The 23,898-nt window shown below is 46.6% G+C and overlaps 1 protein-coding gene across 1 annotated transcript in view; it reads left to right on the top strand.

Moving 5' to 3' along the window:
• LOC138353166 (transient receptor potential cation channel subfamily M member-like 2) overlaps positions 1 to 23,898 on the top strand; it is a 176,785-nt gene that overhangs the window by 121,024 nt on the left and 31,863 nt on the right. The window contains exon 6 of the mRNA XM_069306033.1: positions 3,938 to 4,128. Coding sequence (XP_069162134.1) covers positions 3,938 to 4,128 — 191 coding nt within the window. The remainder of the gene's footprint in view (positions 1 to 3,937; positions 4,129 to 23,898) is intronic.

Genomic DNA, 23,898 nt, shown 5'->3' with positions numbered 1-23,898 from the left:
GTTTGTAGGTGTAATGTGTGTGTGGTGTATTGTTTGTAGGTGTAGTGTGTGTTTTGTATTTTTTGTATCTTGAGGTTATCTTGAGTTGATTTCGGGGCTTTGTTTTTAGTGTCCCCGCGGCCCGGTCCTTGACCAGGCCTCCACCCCCAGGAAGCAGCCTGTGACAGCTGACTAACTCCCAGGTACCTATTTACTGCTAGGTAACAGGGGCATTCAGGGTGAAAGAAACTTTGCCCTTTTGTTTCTGCCTCGTGCGGGAATCGAACCCGCGCCACAGAATTACGATTCCTGCGCGCTATCCACCAGGCTACGAGGCCCCCGGTAGGTGTAGTGTGTGTGGTGTATTGTTTATAAGTGTAGTGTGTGTTGTGTATTGTTTGTAGGTATAGTGTGAGTGGTGTTTTGTTTGTAGGTGTAGTGTGAGTGTGTGGTGTATTGTTTGTAGGTGTAGTGTGTGTGGTGTATTGTTTGTAAGTGTAGTGTGTGTGTGTGTGTGTGTGTGTGTGTGTGTGTGTGTGTGTGTGTGTGTGTGTGTGTGTGTGTGTGTGTGTGTGTGTGTGTGTGTGGTGTATTGTTTGTAGGTGTAGTGTGGTGTGGTGTATTGCTTGTAGGCGTAGTGTGTGTGTGGTGTATTGCTTGTAGGTGTAGTGTGTGTTGTGTATTGTTTATAGGTATAGTGTGAGTGGTGTTTTGTTTGTAGGTGTAGTGTGAGTGTGTGGTGTATTGTTTGTAGGTGTAGTGTGTGTGGTGTATTGTTTGTAAGTGTAGTGTGTGTGTGGTGTATTGTTTGTAAGTGTAGTGTGTGTGTGGTGTATTGTTTGTAAGTGTAGTGTGTGTGTGGTGTATTGTTTGTAGGGGTAGTTCGCGTGGTGTATTGTTTGTAGGTGTAGTGTGTGTGTGTGTGTGTGTGTGTGTGTGTGTGTGTGTGTGTGTATGTGTGTGTGTGTGGTGTATTGTTTGTTGGTGTAGTGCGTGTGGTGTATTGTTTGTAGGTGTAGTGTGTATGTAGTGTTTTGTTTGTAGTTGTAGTGTACTCCCCTAATTGTGTTTGCGGGGGTTGAGCTCTGGCTCTTTGGTCCCGCCTCTCAACTGTCAATCAACTGGTGTACAGATTCCTGAGCCTATTGGGCTCTATCATATCTACAATTGAAACTGTGTATGGAGTCAGCCTCCACCACATCACTTCCTAATGCATTCCACCTGTTAACTACTATGACACTGAAAAATTTCTTTCTAATGTCCCTGTGGCTCATTTTGGTGCTCAGTTTCCACCTGTGTCCCCTTGTTCGCGTACCACCCGTGTTAAACAGTTTATCGTTTGTTAAAACCCGTGTTAAACAGATAACAGTTTAACCGTTAACAGTGTGTAGTGTATTGGTTGTAGGTGTAGTGTGTGTGGTCTAAGGTTTGTATGTGTAGTGTGTGTAGTGTATGATTTGTAGGTGTAGTGTGTGTGGTGTATGGCCTGTAGGTGTAGTGTGTGTGGTGTATGGCCTGTAGGTGTAGTGTGTGTGGTGTATGGCCTGTAGGTGTAGTGTGTGTGGTGTATGGCCTGTAGGTGTAGTGTGTATGGTGTATGGCCTGTAGGTGTAGTGTGTGTGGTGTATGGCCTGTAGGTGTAGTGTGTGTGGTGTATGGCCTGTAGGTGTAGTGTGTGTGGTGTATGGCCTGTAGGTGTAGTGTGTATGGTGTATGGCCTGTAGGTGTAGTGTGTGTGGTGTATGGCCTGTAGGTGTAGTGTGTGTGGTGTATGGCCTGTAGGTGTAGTGTGTATGGTGTATGGCCTGTAGGTGTAGTGTGTGTGGTGTATGGCCTGTAGGTGTAGTGTGTGTGGTGTATGGCCTGTAGGTGTAGTGTGTGTGGTGTATGGCCTGTAGGTGTAGTGTGTATGGTGTATGGCCTGTAGGTGTAGTGTGTGTGGTGTATGGCCTGTAGGTGTAGTGTGTGTGGTGTATGGTTTGTACATGTAGTGTGTGTTTTGTATTGTCTATATGTGTAGTTTATGTGGTGTACAGCACACATGTTTTCGTGTTTGGGTGGATTTGCATGTGTGAATTGTGTACTCACTTTGTTTTACTCACCTAGTTGTACTCAAATAGGTGTGTTTGTGCAAATGGAGCTTCGGCTCTTTCCTCCCGCCTTTCAACTGTCAATCAATTAGTAGACAGATTCTAAAGCCTATTTGGCTCTATCATATCTACCTTTGAAACTGTGTATGGAGTCTGCTTCCAGCGCATCACTTCCTGATGCATTCCATCTGTTTACAACTATGACACTGAAAAAGATCCTTCTTATTTCTCTTGACTCATTCGGGTATTCGTCTTCCACCTGTGTCCCTTTGTGGGTGTACCACTTGCGTCCCCTTGTGCGAGGACGTGTTAAATAATCTGTCCTTATTTGCTCAGTGAACTCCCCTGAGAATTTTTTATATGTTGATTATGTCTCCCCGAACTCTTCTATTTTCCAGTGACGTGAGGTTCAATTCACGAAGCTATTTACTTTACTATTCGTTAACGTTAATTCACTATTTCTATTTACTTTTTGTGCCAAACGGACAGAGCTGCTAATTCTTGGCCCCATCCACTCTTACTGTCAGGTGTCTAATATACTGACTCCCGACCGTAGAGTATTTTTTCCTATTAATTTTCTTCTGTTTGCTTCCAGATTGTACATATTGATCAATGGGAAAATGCTCTTCTTGATTTCCATATCCCATAATTGTGGTATGAGTCTTTCTTTAGTTACTTTGAGTTTGTACATTACAAAGTCCATCGCGCCCTGTGCTGATTTTCTCTGAGTTGTCTTTCTCAAACAATCCGCTCCAGGACTTTGTTGTCCCCAACTTACCTCTTTCCGTGGTCTTCATTATCACTATATATCTGAAGACTAAATCATAGTAATTACTACTTCTTAGTGGCATTTAATGGTCAATATTTTCTATGCCCTCTCATTGTGTGTGAAGACCAGGTCAAGCCAAGCAGGTTGGCCACCATTTATTGTTTCTTTCCTGATATGTTGCACTAGGAAGTTCCTCCCTCCCACTATATCACTTTGGCCATGTTTGAAGGCTTCCATTACTAGATGTTTGCTCTCACTTGATGGGCTGTCTGCTGCGTCTTGAGGGACATTTATGCATACTTTGTTTGTAATTGCTTTTTCTTGTCTGAGAACCATGCCTACTCCTCCTCATTTCTTTCTTTCTTTGAGGTCATCTTCTTATTAGAGAGTTTGTCATCATTAATGTACAGGTCTTAATAGTCTTCATATTGTCCTGTCCTGTGGGTGTGTAATTTTCACTTATGTGATGGTTTCAGGTTAGATTTGTGTGAAATGGTAGGTGGAGTGAGAGGTAAGATTTATGACATGAGAGAGAGAGAGAGAGCAGGGGGGTGGATGTCCATGGGACAGTGGACTGGAGTGTGGAGTCTGGTGTAGTGGAACGTGTAACACATGATATCTGGGATTGGGAAATAGTTGTTTGGAACGGAAAGGAATGTATCAGGAGAAAATGCCGAACCATTAAGAGTGTATAACATTTTGAAGGGATCGGATAAAAATTTGGAATGGGGTGGGGAGAAGGAATGGTGCCAAACCACTTGGAAGGGCGGTGATTGAACACCGACCTGCATGATACGAGACCGTCGTTCTACCGTCCACCCCAAGTGGTTGGGCATCATTCCTTCTTCCCCTCCCCATCACAAATCCTTATCCTAATTCCTTCCAAGTACTATATAGTTGTAACGGCTTGGCGATTTCTCCAGATAGTTCCCCCTTTCGTTCCATACAACTACTTTCCACCTCCAGACATCAAGTGCCACACATCCCGCCTCCAGACCCTACACTCCAGTCCACTGTCCATGGACATCCAAACCCCCCCACCACCCCTGCTCTCTCCAATATCATAACTCCTACTATCCACTGTGTGGCGTCCCCACAGGAGCGAGGGAGCCAGCGCCGTACATAAGGATGGCGGCCGACACCCCCATGAAGAGCGTGCTGACGCTGCTCTCCGACTACTGGAAGGTTCTGGACCCCAAGCCCGAGCTGGTCATCTCCGTCGTCGGAGACGCCAGGAGCCTCCAGCTAGACGGCAGGAAGAAGGAGACCTTCACCTCAGGACTCATAAAGGTCAGTCAGGGGCTTTCTTTCCCTGTAATCAAGTTTAGTTGTTTTAAGGTTTGTTGTCGCATTATTAATCTGAGTTTTTCCTCGTATTAGTCCTCTCGTATAGAGAGGACAAAGTTTTCTTATGACATGTCGATGGTTCCAGCATTTCTCTCAAACTTTATAATCCTAACTGAGTCTGTGTCCTTGAACTGTGTCTAGACTGTGTCTGTGTCCTTAAACTGTCTCTGGACAGTGTCTGTGTTCCTAAGCCATGTCTCCAGAATGTGTCTGTGTTCCTAAACCGTGTCTCTGCACAGGGTCTGTGACTCTAAATTGTGCATCTAGAGAGTATCTGTGACTGTAACTCTAGCTGTAACCTGCAGATAGGGTAAAGACCACCTCTGAGAGCAATTCTAAAGTGTCGTGAGGCTGAACCCCGGTTCATTTCGAACACAGCGATTACACAACACATAACACCTTGCCTCAGCAACCGTTACTACCACCTATACTCCTACACACACCAGACCCTTGAGGCGTACCACTCGGTTTGTACTGGAACACAACGAGTGAACATATGGAAGGTATTTAAAGGCCGTCGGGTTTTGTCATTTAATTACAAAGAATAGACTCTGACAAATAATTACATATTAACATACTCTATTAGGTCAATACACTTCCAATACCCATAGACCACTTGACCTCCGCAATCACCACACACACTCGTAACTTCCGCCTAAGTCCCTAATACGGAATGATTACTACAACGCTCCACACCCGGTTAGTCTTTCATTCAATACTCACATACTGCAGATTTAACTTGGTCACTAAGATCACATCAGGTTCTCGCATAGCTGTCTGCTACACTTAGCTGCTGCCACAACGGAGACCTCGGAGGACTTGCCAGTTCCACTCCCACAACAAGACTGCCTCCAGTCAGCCATGGCCTCAAACATTTCACCCCCCCTCTCAAGGAAGGTATAATCCGATTAACCTTATCCCTAGAGCGGTAACCTTGATCCTAGAAGCCTGACGAGAATAATTCCTCTTTCCAGGAATTATTAATTTGGCTAAACAGCTTCGGTCTTAATCCATTGACCTTTCTTAGATATGTGATCCATAGTCTGTCTACTTACATGTACTTCCAATCATCATTCGTTAAGTGTTGTAGTAATGATCCTCTAGCTAATAATTCCTACTAACTTGTGGATTACAACACCACTCCCCTCCTTAAACACGCATATGTCCCCATATGCATCATTGCAAGGGTTCCATTAGTGCAAGGACCTGGAGGATGCACCCACCATATGTGTACAACTAAGAAATCATCCAATAAGTTCATTATACACACGATGAAATAAATTAAAATTTTCCCCGACATGACTCACAACACTTCTCCAACATATACATTTTATTCACATCATATCACAGGTTAAATAGTCTGTAATAATTTTTCCCATCTCCAACAATGCACATATACCTAAACTGCTGACATATAATTACATACAAACATAAACATAAAATTACATTGACCAGAATGCTGGCCCTTAAACAGAAATGACACTAGTCATAAATATATACACAAGACATATATATCTAAGGTTCTTCATCCTTAGCAACAAGTTAATAAAAATTTAACATCTTGCCCTGTACTGTTGACATAAGGGCTTACAATGATCACAAAATGTTTCACTGGCCTCCTCCACAATTGGCAGCAACACTTCTCTTGTCTTCGTGTCCCATGGTTGCTAGGTCATAGATCCTCCATGACCCAGACAAAACCCAGGCTGTCCAGCCTGGTGAATGTTGTCAATGTCCCATCGTTGCTCTGAGCTAACGTGATCCTGGCCTCCAGAGCAACGGAGATTCCTACCCCAGGGTCATGTTCCCTCGGGTCGGTGCTGACGTCTCGTTCCAGGGCACCAATCCCAGAACGCTGTAGATACCTCACAGCTCTCTGGTCATCCTTCCTTGCTGTCCTCACCACAGCTGTAGCACATTACTCTCGGCCCATCCGCCCAGAGTGTGTCCACCTGTATTCACACCTTCCCGACCGCTGTACCTACAAAATATTCCCTCGGAGCCCCCTGGCTCGATCCCATTATTACATGACACCCCTTCGGCTCCTTACTCTCTCCCCGTATATAGCCTGAGCGCAGCTGCAAAACCATTGCAGCTGGCCCTTATCCCTGCTTTGATGTCAGGGGGCGAATTTCGCCTATAACGTCACGTTGGCTTCACTTCCTTCCCCCCGTTTTTTTCTAGAATTACTGAGTGTAGCCTCATAGCTTCCCTTCTACTCTACCTGAAGCTCTGTGACATGATCCCGGGGGACCTTCTCAAGCCTAACACTCAGTAATGGTGCCGATGAGGTAATATACAGTAAATACATACACATACATTATCACAATAAATACCTCATTAAAATAATTTCACAACTAATGTCACTAAAGCATCATACTGCCACTGGCTCGCCTCTAGCGAGATTCCTGTAACAACTTAATTAATGAGAGATTAGTATATGTACTTGGCTCGTCCACTGCAACCACCAACACCTGAAATTTGAAATTCTACCTTATAATCTTATCCATAAGACTTACCCACTCCGACTTAATTAATGAAAATTTTAATGAAAATAATGAATTTTTATTAGTCGTTTATGAGTCTTGCTAGATATATCGACTTGGCTCGCCTACTGCAGCCACCAACTCCTGCAATTATCCACATTTCATCTTATCCATAAGACTTACCCACTCCGACTTAATTAATGAAAATTTTAATGAAAATAATGAATTTTTATTAGTCTTTTATGAGTTTTGCTAGATATATCGACTTGGCTCGCCTACTGCAGCCACCAACTCCTGCAATTATCCACATTTCATCTTATCCATAAGACTTACCCACTCCGACACACCATTACCACTGGTCATCCCAACCACTGATGACCTCAATATAACGCCACACATCCCTACAACCACTTCCTGCGTTCTAACGCACCGACCTTGCTACGCCAATACTCACCTTACCGACCACTACCTGGCGCCCCTGCGCCACCATATTTTTTTTTTTTTTTTTTTTTTTAGATATATACAAGAGTTGTTACATTCTTGTACAGCCACTAGTACGCGTAGCGTTTCGGGCAGGTCCCTCGAATACGATCCCCTGCCGCGAAGAATCGTTTTTTCATCCAAGTACACATTTTACTGTTGCGTTAAACAGAGGCTACAGTTAAGGAATTGCGCCCAGTAAATCCTCCCCGGCCAGGATACGAACCCATGACATAGCGCTCGCGGAACGCCAGGCGAGTGTCTTACCACTACACCACGGAGACTGTACTTACCTGTACCTGACTGACTTATATACTCCACAACACCACACTCCATACCAGGCGTCCAAACGCCACTACACTACACCACCCAATGGCGTTCCCAACGCCCTCAACACAACACCCGGCGTCCCCCACGCCCTCAACACAACACACGGCGTCCCCAACACAACACACGGCGTCCCCAACGCCCTCAACACAAAACCCGGCGTCCAAACGCCCTCAACACAACACCCGGCGTCCCCAACGCCATCAACACAACACACGGCGTCCCCAACGCCCTCAACACAACACACGGCGTCCCCAACGCCCTCAACACAACACACGGCGTCCCCAACGCCCTCAACACAACACACGGCGTCCCCAACGCCCTCAACACAACACACGGCGTCCCCAACGCCCTCAACACAACACACAGCGTCCCCCAACACCATTACCACCACAGGCATATGCCTTGCGCCAGAGCGCATCAAAACACCACGAGACATCACCACCAATCAGTAACCAGACGCCACACACACTCCCTTTTCTCTCGTAATCCGTTAATTACCTGACCAACACTCGTCAGGCATAATTTCTTGTGTAGTGGCCACCCGCCACACTCTACCACCTGCGTTAACATACTTCAACGCTAATGTCTACAATACACCCGGTGTTACAACAACCAGTTATGCTACACATGCTACACCTTGGCGCTACAATGCCAACAATTTTTTTTTTTTTTTTTGAGATATATACAAGAGTTGTTACATTCTTGTACAGCCACTAGTACGCGTAGCGTTTCGGGCAAGTCCTTAATCCTATAGTCCCTGGAATACGATCCCCTGCCGCGAAGAATCGTTTTTTCATCCAAGTACACATTTTACTGTTGCGTTAAACAGAGGCTACAGTTAAGGAATTGCGCCCAGTAAATCCTCCCCGGCCAGGATACGAACCCATGACATAGCGCTCGCGGAACGCCAGGCGAGTGTCTTACCACTACACCACGGTGCCTGCCAATGTCATGCACTATACTACATCCATAATATCAACAGTCAAAACATGCACATTTCACTACAGTAAATACTATGCATTACGCTGGCGTTTAATAAGCCACTACACATGCATTACACTACTCACCCTCGTCCTTCCGCCAATATACAATCATGCACTACGCTCGGCGTACAAACACCAATACACATGCACTGCGTCGCCACCTCCCAACGTCACACACCCTCACCAACGGGACACGCTCCCTGTGTCCCAAGGTAACACTCTCCATAATGCTACCTGCACCCATTAAAAATCTCCATGGCCCTCTCCAGGGTACACTAGACGGCGAACCCCAGACGGCAAATTACGCGTCACTCGCTATGCCAAGGCGTCCATAATTCACTGCGTCTATTTTCTGTATCTACGTCTGACAACGCCGGAAATCGCTCAAATCTTTACGTAATATTTAATAATATTTAAAATATTCGATCTACACTTTACATGATATTTAATTGACTTCAAATTACGTAGATTTCACGCTTGATTTGTCCTTAGCAACGGTTTCTCACTATTACCACCATACCGACGATATAAAACAAACTCCATGGTGCGGCTCGCTTGGCCCACCCATCGCTTGGCCTGCACATGGCCGCACATGGCCCACGCTGGCCCACATTCACCCGCGCTAGTTTACCTCGCCACTCTGTATAATCCGCACTACGAACACTGTATAATCCGCACTACGAACACTGTATAATCCGCACTACGAACACTGTATAATCCGCACTACGAACACTGTATAATCCGCACTACGAACACTGTATAATCCGCACTACGAACACTGTATAATCCGCACTACGAACACTATATAATCCGCACTACGAACACTGTATAATCCGCACTACGAACACTGTATAATCCGCACTACGAACACTGCACTTGTTTTGGATCCCGATGCTTCAGTGGTCCAGACTTGCCTCTTAGCCGTCTCTCGTTGCGGGAATCTGGAAAGAAAGAAATAAACCCCACATGTGCCCCACAATGGTCTAGTCCCTTTAATTAACTAACTCCTCTGCCCTGGTCTCACCTGACCCTTCTTTCCCCCGTCTACTAACCCCCATTCTCACCACAACCCGACGTCTACCATTTCCCGAACATTCCCTCACCAACTAAACCAGAACCACACTTCCTTCATCTCGCAGTGTTCCAAAACCTGTTTGCGCTGCCACCAAATATGTCTTCTACCAATTCCCTAACATTCCCTCACCAACTAAACCAGAACCACACTTCCTTCATCTCTCAATGTGTTCCAAAACCTGTTTGCGCTGCCACCAAATATGTCGTGTACCAATTCCCTAACATTCCCTCACAAACCAAACAAAGAACACTAAGAGGGGACAGATGGAAAGTCTTTGAAGGCCGTCGGGTTTTGTCATTTAATTACAAAGAATAGACTTACATATTAACATACTCTATTAGGTCAATACACTTCCAATACCCATAGACCACTTGACCTCCGCGATCACCACCGACACTCATAACTTCCGCCTAAGTCCCTAATACAGAATGATTACTACAACGCTCCACACCCGGTTAGTCTTTCATTCAATACTCACATACTGCAGACTTAACTTCGTCACTAAGATCACATCAGGTTCTCGCATAGCTGTCTGCTACACTTCGCTGCTGCCACAACGGAGACCTCGGAGGACTTGCCAGTTCCACTCCCACAACAAGACTGCCTCCAGTCAGCCATGGCCTCAAATATTTCACCCCGCCTCTCAAGGAAGGTATAATCCGATTAACCTTATCCCTAGAGCGGTAACCTTGATCCTAGAAGCCTGACGAAGAATAATTCCTCTTTCCAGGAATTATTAATTTGGCTAAACAGCTTTGGTCTTAATCCATTGACCTTTCTTAGATATGTGATCCATAGTCTGTCTACTTACATGTACTTCCAATCATCATTCGTTAAGTGTTGTAGTAATGATCCTCTAGCTAATAATTCCTACTAACTTGGAATTATTATTAATGTGGATTACAACAAAAGTGCTTGGTTAGACGTATGGACGTGTCAATCTTTGCAAAGAGTGCCCAGTAAACAAGCATCTTTTGTTAGAGGCAAGACGCCTTCGATAGGTTCACCTAGCAGAAAATGGGTACCCGGGAGTTAGGAAACTGTTGTGGGTTGAATTTTACGGATAGGTCAGACGTTGGTCTAAAGGAATAAGCCCAACAGGATTTGAGTCACTTGCATTTGTAAACAAACGTAGACACGACACACACACAAACACACACACATTCCGACACACACACACACACACACACACACGCACACACACACACACACACACACACACACACACACACACACACACACACACACACACACACACACACACACACACACACACACACACACACACACACCCACACACACACACACACACAGGCTGGCAAAGACTCAGCCTAAATTGCTGCATAGCCATATCAGGAGAAAAACAACAGTAGAGGAACAGGTTATGAAATTAAGGATAGGGGCAGAAGGATTCACTACAAACGACAAGGAAACGTGTGAGGAACTGAATAAGAAATTCCAGGAGGTCTTCACCTTAGAGCAAGAAGAAATTCCAGAGATAAGAGAGGGAATAGTTAACCAGAAACCACTGGAAGAGTTTGAGATTACCAGCGGGGAAGTAAGGAAGTGCTTACTAGAGTTGGATGTGACAAAGGCTATAGGCCCAGATGGAATCTCCCTTTCGATACTAAAGGAAGGAGCAGAAGAACTGTGCCTGCCACTCTCCATAGTGTATACCAAATCACTAGCAACAGGGGAAGTGCCAGAAATTTGGAAAGAAGCTAACGTAGTCCCGATATACAAGAAAGGGGATGCCCAGGAGGCACTTACCTACAGGCCAGTGTCCCTAACTTGCATACCATGGAAGCTGATGGAGAAGATTGAGCAAATAAAGCTAGTGGGACATCTGGAGTGGAGGAACTTTGTAACACAGCATCAACATGGGTTCAGGAATGGCAGGTCCTGCCTCACAGGGTTACTTGAATTCTACGACCAGGCAACAAAAATCAGGCAAGAAAGAGAAGGGTGGGCAGACTGCATATTTTTGGATTGCCAAAAAGCCTTTGATACAGTACCACACAAGAGGTTAGTGAAAAAGCTATTATGCAGGCTGGAGTGAAAGGGAAGGTACTCCATTGGATAAAGGAGTACAACAGGAGACAACGAGTCAGTGTGAGGGGTGAGGTCTCAGATTGGAGAGACGTTACAAGTGGAGTCCCGCAGGGGTCAGTCCTTAGACCTATACTGTTTCTGATATATGTAAATGATCTCCTAGAGGGTAAAACTCGTTTCTCTCAATGTTTGCTGATGATACAAAAATTATGAGAAGGAATGAAACAGAGGATGATAGTAAGGGGCTACAAGATGACCTAGACAGACTGAGTGAATGGTCCAACAAATGGCTGTTGAAGTTCAACCCAAGTAAATGCAAAGTAATGAAACTAGGCAGTGGAAACAGGAGGCCAAACACAGGATACAGAATAGGAGATGAAGTACTTAATGAAACGGACAGAGAGAAAGATCTAGTTGATATCACACCAATCCTGTCTCCTGAAGCCCACATAAAAAGAATAACGTCTGCGGCATATGCGAGGCTGGCTAACATCAGAACAGCCTTCAGGAACCTGTATAACGAATCATTCAGAATCTTGTACACCACATATGTAAGACCAATCCTGGAGTATGCGGCCCCAGCATGGAGTCCGTACCTTGTCAAGCACAAGACGAAGCTGGAAAAAGTTTAAAGGTATGCCACTAGACTAGTCCCAGTACTAAGAGGCATGAGTGACGAGGAAAGGCTGCGGGAAATGCCCCTTACGACACTGGAAGACAGAAGAGAAAGAGGAGACATGATCACAACCTTCGAAACCCTCAGGGTAATCGACCGGGTAAACAAGGATAAAATATTCAACACTGGTGGTACGCGAACAAGGGGACACAGGTGGAAACTGAGTACCCACATGAGCCACACGGACGTTAGAAGGAACTTTTTCAGTGTCGGAGTAGTTAACGGATGGAATGCATTAGGCAGTGATGTGGTGGAGGCTGACTCCATACACAGTTTCAAATGTAGATATGATAGAGCCCAGCAGGCTCAGGAATCTGTACACCAGTTGATTGACAGTTGAGAGGCAGGACCAAAGAGCCAAAGCTCAACCCCCGCAAGCACAATGAGGTGAGTACAATTAGGTGAGTACACACACACACACACACAAGTTAGTAGATGTTATAGACAGGAATTTCCTAACAGAACATGTGAAGGAAGACACAAGGGAAAGTGGAAGAGATGCACTGAGCCTATTAGATCTGATTTTCACCCAGAACGTAGGAGACATCAAGAATTTGGAGCATGAAATACCTCTAGAGGCCAGCGACCATTGTGTCCTAGTCTTTGACTACATGATGGAATTTAAACTTGTGACCATGGGACAACAGGTCTGGGAAAGGAGAGTTGACTACAGTTGACTAAAGGGGACTACAGGAGGATAAGGGACTACCTGGGAGAAGTGCAGTGGGAGGAAGAAATTAGAGGAAAAACTGTCCAAGATATGATGGACCTAGTCATACAGAAATGCCAGGAGGCCGAAGAGAGATTTATACCAATAGCAAAGGGAAAAAATAAGAGGGAATAGAACAACCCATGGTTTAATAGACAGTGTCAGGAAGCAAAAATGGCCAGCAGGCAGGAGTGGAGGAAGTACAGAAGACAAAGGACAGAGGACAACAGGATCAAATGCAACAGAGCTAGGAACGATTACATTAACATAAAACGAACATCGGAAAGGGACTATGAGAACGATATTGCTATCAAAGCGAAAAGCAACCTAAGTTACTACACAGCCATTTAAGAAGAAAAATGTCGGTTTACGACCAAGTGACAATACTAAGGAAAACAAAGGGGGCATATACTGAAAGTGACAAAGAAATCTGCGAGGCACTGAATGCCAGTTTGCATGGAGTGTTCACTATCGAGCCTGAGCAGCTCCCATTGTTAGAAGAGATTACCCTAGATGAAAGACTATCAGATATAGAGGTGAAAGCAGGGGAGGTAATGAAACAGTTGACAACACTGGATGCAATTAAAACAGTTGTATCAGACAAAGTATCACCGTGGATACTGAAAGAAGCAGCGCAGGCCCTCGGCGTGCCTCTGGCAATGATCTTTAATGAGTCACTTATGTCGGGAGAATTGCCCAGTTGCTGGAAGAAGGCAAATGTCGTACCGATCATCAAGAAAGGTAATAGGGAGGAGGCACTTAACTATAGAACTGTATCACTGACAATCATCCCCTGTAAAATTCTGGAAAGAATAATTAGGCTACGACTAGTTGCACACCTAGAGAACGTTAGGTTTGCGAACAAACATCAACATGGGTTCTGGAAAGGGAAATCGTGCCTAACAAACCTTTTGGAATTCTATGAGAAAATAACGAGGAAAAGACAGGACAAAGATGGTTGGGCAGACTGCATATTTCTGGACAGCCAGAAAGCCTTTGATACAGTACCGCGCATGATACTGCTGTTCAAACTCGAGACGCAGGATGGGGTGGTGCAACTCTTGTTCCTCCTATAGTCCCATTTCCTGTAGTCAACTCCTGTTGCTTATCCATTAACATGGATAAGGAACTACCTAAAAGAAAGGAGCCAAAGAGTTACGGTAAGGGGCGAGAAGTCGGACTGGCGAACAGTAATGAGTGGAGTACCACAAGGATCGGGGCTGGGACCAATTCTATTTGTAGTATATGTTAACGACATGTTTACAGGAGTAGAGTCCTACATGTCGATGTTCGTAGATGACGCAAAGTTGATGAGAAGAGTTGTGACAGATGAGGATTGCAGGATCCTCCAAGAGGACCTGAACAGGTTGCAGAGATGGTCAGAGAAATGGTTACTGGAGTTCAACATGAGCAAATGTAAAGTTATGGAAATGGGATTAGGTGATACGAGACCAAAGGGACAGTACTCAATGAAGGGGAACTGCCTACCTGTGACGATGTGTGAAAGAGACCTGGGCGTGGACGTAACACCTAATCTATCTCCTGAAGCACATATAAATAGGATAACGACAGCAGCATACTCTACACTGGCAAAAGTTAGAACATCATTCAGTAACCTAAGTAAAGAGGCATTTAGGGCACTTTACACTGCCTACGTGAGGCCAGTCTTAGAGTATGCTGCCTCATCATGGAGTCCCCATCTGAAGAAGCATATAAGGAAACTGGAAAAGGTTCAGAGGTTTGCAACAAGACTCGTCCCAGAGTTACGAGTGATGGGGGTATGAGGAGCGCCTGAGGGAACTGTGCCTTACTACACTAGAAAGAAGAAGGGAGAAGGGAGACATGATAGGAATGTATAAAATACTCAGGGGGATTGACAGAGTGGACATAGGCGAAATGTTCACACGAAATAATAACAGAACGAGGGGACATGGGTGGAAGCTGGAAACTCAGATGAGTCACAGGGATGTTAGGAAGTTTTCTTTTAGCGTGAGAGTAGTGGGAAAATGGAATGCAGAATCGACTTGAGAATGGTCCAGGACGGACCGAAACGTCGTCGTCCCTTCAACTTCTAGTGTGTGGTCTGGTCAACATATTTCAGCCACGTTATTGTGACTCATCGCCTGCAAAATGGAATGCACTTAAGGAACAGGTTGTGGAAGCAAAAACTATTCATAATTTTAAAACTAGGTAGGTCGGCCGGCCGAGCGGACAGCCCGCTGGACTTGAGATCCTGTGGTCCTGGGTTCGATCCCAGGCGCCGGCTAGAAACAACGGGCAGAGTTTCTTTCACCCTATGCCCCTGTTACCTAGCTGTAAAATAGGTACCTGGGTGTTAGTCAGCTGTCACGGGCTGTTTCCTGGAGGTGGAGGCCTGTCGAGGACCGCGCCGCGGGGACACTAAAGCCCCGAAATCATCTCAAGATAACCTCAAGATATCTCAATAAAAAGATAACCTCATCTGCTTCCTCAACAGTGCCCCCTCCCCGCTCAGCTCGTTGTTGCCGTGTGGGGGCTTAGTGGGCGGCTGCCGGAGTGTGATGCTCCTTGGGACAGTCCTCTGTCCTTTTCTAGCCTTGTGCTCCTGCTGCCGTCCTCTCCAATTCTGCTGGGCACCTTTTCCTTTTCCTTCTGTTTCGTTTTTCTCCCCTCTCTTCTCCTATCTGCTTGCCGTTTCCTGCCGACCTTTTGCTTGTTCTGGTTCTTCCCTTGGACTTCTTCTATTTTGACGCTCGGGTGCTTGAGGAGGCATACTCTTGCACCCGTAGAACTGTAGTACCCAACATCGAGAGCGAGGGGAACCTTTTATTGTCAATCCCTCTTTCGTCACTGAACCCGATCTCGACGGACTGTCGGTTTCTTAAGGTGGCGTTTGTGGGGGGTATACTCACGACGCACCCCTAGGAGGCCCCGGCAAGATCGGCGATAGCTTCTTGTTGGGTGTCCTGCCTCTAATTGTGGCTCCATGGTGGGTTTGGGGGCACATTCGTGAATGAATTTTTCTTTTCGTAATGATGATGACCCTTGCTTCAGCTGTTTCTGATTTACCTTCTCAGGCTCGTGGGGTGGGCGACCAAGCCCCCGAGTCAGTCCGTGTTGGAAGACCGGGCTCTGTAGCCTCCGCTGCATTGGGCCCCGACCTTGCTCCTCCTTTGGCCTCTCTGACTCCTTCCCCTGGCTCCCCTCCCTCCTCTGTGGTTGGGTCGAGCCCCAAGCCCCCAGTGGTGACTACCTCGTTCCCTGGCGCGGCTCCTTCTCTAGTTGTAACTACTGCACCTTTTAACCCCTCTCTCTCTTGGGGTTCTCACCGCCGTCCTCGTCACGGCCGCCCTCGCTCGATTTCTTCCAGTTCTGCTACCTATCAAGCCTTGTTTGGTCCCGCTTCGTGGGCCAAATATTTTGATCTCCTCCCTCTTGATTCTGCGCCTCCTGACGATTTCTCCCTCCATCGACATCTCGTTGATTCCGTGGATGCCTCCATTACTTTCAACCCCACTCGTCTCAGTACACGTGTCGTTGCTGCTCCTTCTCAGGATGCTGCTTCCCGCTTGGCTGCCTTATCCTGCCTTGGCGAGACCCCCTGTTCAGGTCTCGAAGAACGCTCAGTTGAATGCCAGTGTTGGCACTATTCTGCTCCCTCCCCATGTTGCGACCGGTGTTCGGGACCTGTGCGACTGCCACGACGATATTCGACATATCCTTGCTGCCCAGGGCCATTCTATTCTCCAGGTGGACACGTTTACTTGTCCCCCTCGTGGTAGTCGCCGTCAACCCCTCCGGGTTGTGAAGATTACCTTTGATGGTAGGACCCTTCCACCCTCTGTCATTCTTGCTGGTGCCAGGTGCTCTGTCCAGGAGTACATTCCTTCTCCTCGGCTTTGTAACAAGTGCTGGAGGTTTGGGCATGGTGCCCTCCGCTGCTCCGGGACTGTCTCTCTCTGTCCTTTGTGTGGTGGCGAAGGTCACTCTAAGTCGGAGTGCACTTCTCCCCAGGCTCGTTGCCTCAACTGCGGTGAGGCCCATCCTACCTTCTCCCGTGCGTGTGTCCATTACAAGCTTGAGGCAGCCGTCCTCAACTTGAAGCACCGGGAGCGTTTATCTTTTCCTGAGGCGAGACGCCAGGTTCGCCGGCTCCCGCCTTATGCTAATATCTCTTATTCTCGCGTGTTGCGCTCTTCCTCTCCTCGTCCTTCCCGCCTTCCTCAGACTCACAACCGTTTCCGGGCCTTGGACCCCTGATACGCCCACTGCCCCCCTCCTCTGTTCCTTTGGGTTCTCTCCCGAAGGATCCACCTCCTGGTACTCTGTCTGGGGTTCCCCTTCTTTCTACCCGGTTTGTCGTGTTTCCTGTGTCTTCTTCCTCGTCTCCCTCCGTTCCTCCTTCCCATCCTTCCCCTCCGTCTCTTGACTCTCCCCGCCGCCTGTCGGTGCGGGCTGATGTCCATCGCTCTCCAAACGGCCGTCAAGTGTGCTCTCGTTCAGCTTCTCCTGTTGAGACGCTAGAATCCGTTGCCTAGTACGTGGTTGCTGGGACACCTGTCTCTTTACGTCAGAAGCGTAAACCTGGCTCCTCTCCTTCCTCCTCCCCGGCGGGTAAGAAGGTTTCGCTTTCTTCCTCGGCCCCTACTTCTGCCTCTCTCGCTCCTTCCCCTCCCATTTCGGTGGTTGCGCCCCCTGTTCCTGCTAGGGAGGTTCCTTTAGCCCCCGCTTCCCTCTCGGTTCCTGCCCTTTGCTGAGGTACACTCCCCTCTTTCTACCCCCCCCCCTTCTTCCTGCTGCTATCCTTCACTGCTCCTCTCCATTGTCTCCTCCTCTTTCTCCTCCTCCTCCTCCTCCGATCCCCGCCCGTCCACCTCTGATCTGTTCTCCCGTTTCCTTCCCTCCGTCTTTGCTCAGTTTACCCATGCCCCCTAACCCTGACTTTGCTGACGATGATCCCGACCCTGATATTCTTTAACGTGCTCTGTTGTTCTTTCGCCTTTGTTTCTTCCTTGTTCTCTGTTTTTGTCCTTTCTCTGCTCGTCGTTGTCCATTCTTCAATGGAACGTTCGGGGGTTATTACGCCAACTTCCTCGAACACCAACTTCTGATTTCACGGTTTTCGCCCCTTTGTGTCTGTCTCCAGGGGCCGATGCTTGGTGCTCGTCCTGGTCGTTTTCGTGGCTATTCCTTTCTCTTCCTCCCCCCCCCAGCCATTGCTGGGACTTCTAATTCTTCTGCTCTTTTGATTTGTGCTGATGTTCCCTTTGTTCCTTTACTTTTTCCTTCGCCTCTCCATTGTTCTGCTGCTCGTATCTTTGTGGGGAACTGGTACACAGTTTATTCCATTTATCTCCCCCCGAGTGTCCCACTTTCTCTTCCTGATTTGAAACACCTCCTAGACTCCTTGCCGGAGCCTGTGCTCCTGCTGGGTGACGTCAATTGTCGTCATTCTCTTTGCGGTGACGTTCTGACGAATACCCGGGGTCGCCTTCTTGAGCCGTTTCTCCTCTCTTCCCTGTCTCTTCTGAATTCTGGTGAGCCCACTCATTTGGACTCTCGGACTTGCACCCTTTCTTGTCTTGATCTTTCTCTCTGCTCTTCTTTTCTTTACTTAGATTTCACGTGGCAGGTTCTTGATGACCTCCATGGAAGTGATCATTTGCCCATCCTTGTTTTCTTTTTCTCTTTTCGCCCTTCCCTCTCTTTCCCTAGGAGGCAGTTTGCTAAGGCGGACTGGACCCTATTTACCCTCAGTGCTACTCTCTCTGACCTCTCCCTTCTGCCTCTCTCTCTCACGCTCTCCTCCTTTTTCATGACACTGTCTTCAACGCTGCCCTCTGCTCTATTCCTCGCTCTTCCTCTCGGGGTCCACGGAAGTGCGTTCCCTGGTGGAATGCGGACTGTGCTCGGGCTGTCCGCTGTAAGCATGCAGCCTGGAAGAGGCTGGAAGAGGAAAGCGAGTGCGGTGGCCTGTAGGGCCATCCGTACGGCTAAACGTGAATGTTGGGCATCTTATGTCTCAACAATTACGTCCGAAACGCCTCTGGCCCAGATCTGGTAGCGTATCCAAAAGATAGCGGGTAAGTTCGTTCCCGATGTTTCTCCGGTCCTTCACCTCCATGATACACCTGTGGCAGACCCGTTGCAGGTCGCTTCCATACTGGGTTCCCACTTTTCTTCTGTTAGCTCTGGTCTTCATCTTCCCCAATCTTTTCTTCTTCGTAAACCTGTCCTTGAGTCTCATACTTTAGATTTCTGCACTCGTCTTCAACTTCCCTATAATGATCCCTTCTCTCTCTCTGAACTTCGTTCTGCCCTGGCCCTCTGCGGTTCTACGGCGGCGGGCTCCGATGGTATTCATTATGAGATGCTTCGCCATCTCCCTCCTTGCACGTCTCAGTATTTACTGAGTCTGTATAATCGGATCTGGGAGTCGTCGTCAGTCCCTGAGGACTGGCTCGATGCCGTTGTCCTCCCTGTTCGCAAACCGGGGTCTCTGGGTACTTCCCCTAAGGACTTTCGCCCTACTGCTCTCACAAGTTGTGTCTGCAAACTCTTTGAACGTATGGTTAACGTTCGTCTGATGTGGTTCCTGGAACACCATCACCTCCTCTCCCCTTCTCAATTTGGTTTCCGCAAGTTCCGCAGCACGACAGATGTCCAGGTGAACTTGGAGGTCTATATTCATACTGCTTTTGCTGCGAAGACCTCCGTTGTTGCCGTCCTTTTTGACCTGGAAAAGGCTTATGACACCACTTGGCGATATCATATTCTATCTCAACTTCATTCTTTTTGCCTTCGTGGTCATCTCCCTCTCTTTCTCTGCAGCTTCCTCTCCCGTCGTTCCTTTCGGGTGCGCCTTGGTACCGCTCTTTCTGCCTCTTTTCAGCAATATGAAGGTGTGCCCCAGGGTAGTGTTCTGAGCACTACTCTTTTTCTGGTTGCCCTCAATGGTCTTCTTTCCTCTCTTCCTTCTGGTGTCTTCTCCGCTCTCTATGTCGATGATCTACCCTTTGCTGTCAGGGTGATGATTCGCCTCTCCTTCAACGCCGGCTTCAACTTGCAATTGATGCCGTGTCGTCTTGGGCCACCGATCATGGCTTCAAGTTCTCTACTTCTAAGACTTGTGCCATGACTTTTACTCGGAAACGGGTTGTTCTTCGTCCCTCTTTGTCACTTTATGGTCATCCCCTTGAATACAAAGATTCCGCGAAGCTTTTGGGGTTATTCCTTGACACTCGTTTGTCTTGGTCTCCCCATATCTCTTACCTCCGTGTTGAGTGCTCTAAGGCCCTTACCCTCCTTCGGGTCTTGTCCCATACTTCTTGGGGGGCAGATAGGCGCACTCTCCTTGCTTTACATTCCTCTCTCGTCCTGTCTAAGCTCGATTATGGTTGCCCTGCTTAATTGTCTGCTTCTCCTTCTACTCTTCGCCGTCTTGATGCTTTGCACCATACTGGGTTGCACCTCAGTTCTGGTGCCTTTCGTTCGACTCCCGTCCTTAGCTTGTATGTTGACACTGGCTTCCTGTCTCTCCAGGACCGCCGTGATCGTTACTGTCTACGCTATCTTGCGCGGTCCTTACAACATCCTTCCTCTCGCCTCTGTCGTGCTTTAACTTTTACCCCTCCTGCGGTTCCTGTTCCTCTTCACCACCTCCCTCTTTCTGTCCGGTTATCTCGCCTCCAGGATTCTCTTTCCGTTCGTATTTCTAATGTTTCTCCTCGTGTTGTTCCTTCTTTGCCCCCATGGAGAGTCCCTCTTCCGCGGTTTTGTACTTCCTTGACCCGTATCACTAAAGCTTTTACCCCTCCTACGGTTCTAAAACGCCTTTTCCTTGAGCACTTTTCTTCTCACTCCCGCTCCGTTTCTGTCTTCACCGATGGGTCTAAGTCGGCGGATGGTGTTGGCTTCTCTGTTGTTTTTCCTGATTGCACTTATATGTGTCGCTTACCTCCGGAGACTAGCATCTTTACAGCGGAACTTTATGCTATTCTCTATGCTCTTCGTCTCCTGCTTTCTCATTGTCAGTCTTCCTTTGTAGTTGTTGTTGACTCTCGTAGTGCTTTCATGGCTCTCAGGTCCTTTAATCCGGTTCATCCAGTAGTTGTCGAGATCCAGCATTGGCTGTTTCTTGTTCACAGTAAATTTAAGTCGGTTGAGTTTTGTTGGGTTCCCAGCCATATTGGTGTGTCTTTAAATGAGCGTGCGGATGCTGCCGCCAAGGAAGCTGTCCGTTCTTGTCCCATCTCTCGTAAAGGCATTCCGTATTCCGACTTTTACCCGGTTATCCATTCCTCAGTCCTTACCCGTTGGCAGGCTTCTTGGTTGTCTGTTACTGGTAACAAGCTTTGTACTCTTAAATGTGTTTCCTCGTGGCCGTCCTCCTTCCACCGTAACCGGCGGTGGGAAACAGCTCTGGCGAGGTTGCGTATTGGCCATACTCGCTTAACCCATGGTCACTTGATGGAGCGCCGCCCTGCTCCTTATTGTCCTAGTTGCACTGTCCCTCTTACGGTCGTGCATGTCCTTCTTGAATGTCCTGACTTCCAGGACGAGCGTGTGTCTTGCTTTCCGACCGCCCCTCGCGGTCACCTGTCCCTCAATAGAATTCTTGGTGACTCGGATACTTTTGATATCGTTCGCCTTATGCGTTTTTGTTCTCGTATTGGCATCCTTGGTCATATTTAGCGCCCTCTGATTATTTTGCGCATTTGATGGTGCTACATAGCCTTCCCAGTTTGGTTCCTTCTTTTGATAATTACTTACTTACTTACTTCCTCAACAGTGTTGACGGACTTGTGACTGCCTTGCTTTGAATGTTAGACTGAACAATATTGTTAATTTAGTGGACGTCTTTGTTCTTGGCCGCAAGAAGAGCTCGTTCATTCAGACAATCGTGATTCTTATAATTGGTTTGAACATTAGGAAATACTTTTTCAACTAAGTCTTCTTTTGATGTCACTAAATTGTAGAAGTTTTGAGGCAAAGAAATTCGTCCTGAGGTCAAATCAACCGGCACGTTTCCGTTCCCAATTTTCAGAAATTGATGTGAGAATATCCCAGCTGATGGATCGTTTTGCTGCTAGACACGCATATTTGTAGTTAATTTTAACGTCTTTACGTGGCGCCACAAAGTAGAATATTTCAGGCGAGAATTTATTTCGTCCGCTGGTGTCGTTCGAGGAATTACAGGTAATGTTTGCCGGAAATCTACTGCTGGCAACATTTATGCGTTCCCAAATGATCTGATGTTTCCACACAAATCTTGCAATGATCGATCAAGAGCCTCGAACGATTTTTTTTTTGTCCATTGTGCATTCAACCCAAACAATAAGTTTACATCTGTGCAATGCTTTGGAAATGTTGCACGTGGGAGTTTCAATGAATTGCATGATCAATGGCAATTTCATAGCCGAAGTAGTAGTTCTTCCACCTGGTAGTAATGTTGCAGCTATTTCGGACGATGCAAGAGCTAAGGTTATGCCATTTTGGGATCGAAATGCTGCCAAAATCAATCTAATTATGAAGGTTTTACAGTTCCTCCTGGCGCATCTAAAAAGATTTCTCCATACCCATTATTGACCGTTTGAATTATTTGATTGACAATGCCTTTTCGCTCAAGCGTTAGCTGAGGAATGTTTGACTGCACATGCGACAACAGATCACCCGTGTTGTAATTTTGTTCCCGACGCAATTCTACATCTAACGAAGCAGAAGCAGATCGATTCGGTGAGGCATTTCCATTTTTTTTAGAACTTTGTTTGCGATTTCTAAGCACAAATCTTCAGTCATTATCAACGCTTCGTTGTAGATTTCTGATGTGAAATCAATGTTCGTATTTGAATTTTCCTTGCTTATTCGACGGATAATATCTTCAGCCATGTGCGATTTATATTTCTCCCATAACTCTGAATGAGACGAATGAGTGCAGGTGGTCAATATGATTGCAAACAATGCTCGAATTTGATTTGGATGTGACGTGTTGGACGCGTCATTAATTCATACATCCCAGTGTCGGCCGTTCTCCAATAAATTAAGAGCTTGACATGCACTACGGAAAGTGGCATAAATTATGCCTTTGACAAATCTCAATGACTGGAAAGACGTTGGACCGGGCACGTTCACCAACAGCATGAGAAGAAGGAAGCATTCCTCTTGATTGGGATGCACCGTGTGCAGTCTGCCTATCGTAGTTTATTTGAATATGCCAGGTTGTCCGTCGACTCGCTCTCCTCGTTTGCGTCGTTCAAATGATTTTCTACTGGCATTCTATGTGTAATGCGTAGGCACTTCCGAACACAGCAGTGTTTTTGCAAACGTGTCCTTTTGACATAACGTGAAGAAAACAGTACACGTTGTAGCCGGTGGATTCATGGCTGTTTGTTGCACATTTGCAGCTGTGAAATAAACGTGTTATACATTTTCTTGTTTACAAAACAAAAGCAAAAAATACTAACGAAATATTTTAATTCAAACGCAGATCAATCGACACAGCTCAAATTCATCACCAATTGCATTGAAAAAATAGAAGAACAGTCAAAAAAACGAAATGAAAACCATGAAAAAGAAACAAATAAGCTATACCAACGAAATGAACGGTATAGTAAACAACACAGCTCAACTCCAACGCAACGTCACACGAAAGAATATAATCAAGATGAAAATAAATCAAAATCTGTGAAAATCCAATTTATCAATGCAATCGGGAACATTGAAAAGGAATAATAAGATATTTTGTATATCGTGTGTTGCTCTTACGTGCAACAGATGGCGCTTTTTAAAAAAACACCGCATGTTTACACCTGTCACAGGTGTGACATGTAAATAGTATGTATATAAAAACACGCACGTATTTGAATTGAACGTTGTGTCAAAATTTCAAAGCAATCGGTGAAGAACTTTCGGAGATTACAGAGTGTGTTGCTCTTACATCCTAC

This window comes from Procambarus clarkii, chromosome 56 (assembly GCF_040958095.1).
Source record: "Procambarus clarkii isolate CNS0578487 chromosome 56, FALCON_Pclarkii_2.0, whole genome shotgun sequence".
Taxonomy (NCBI): Eukaryota; Metazoa; Arthropoda; class Malacostraca; order Decapoda; family Cambaridae; genus Procambarus; species Procambarus clarkii.
This window is presented reverse-complemented; position numbering and strand designations above follow the sequence as displayed.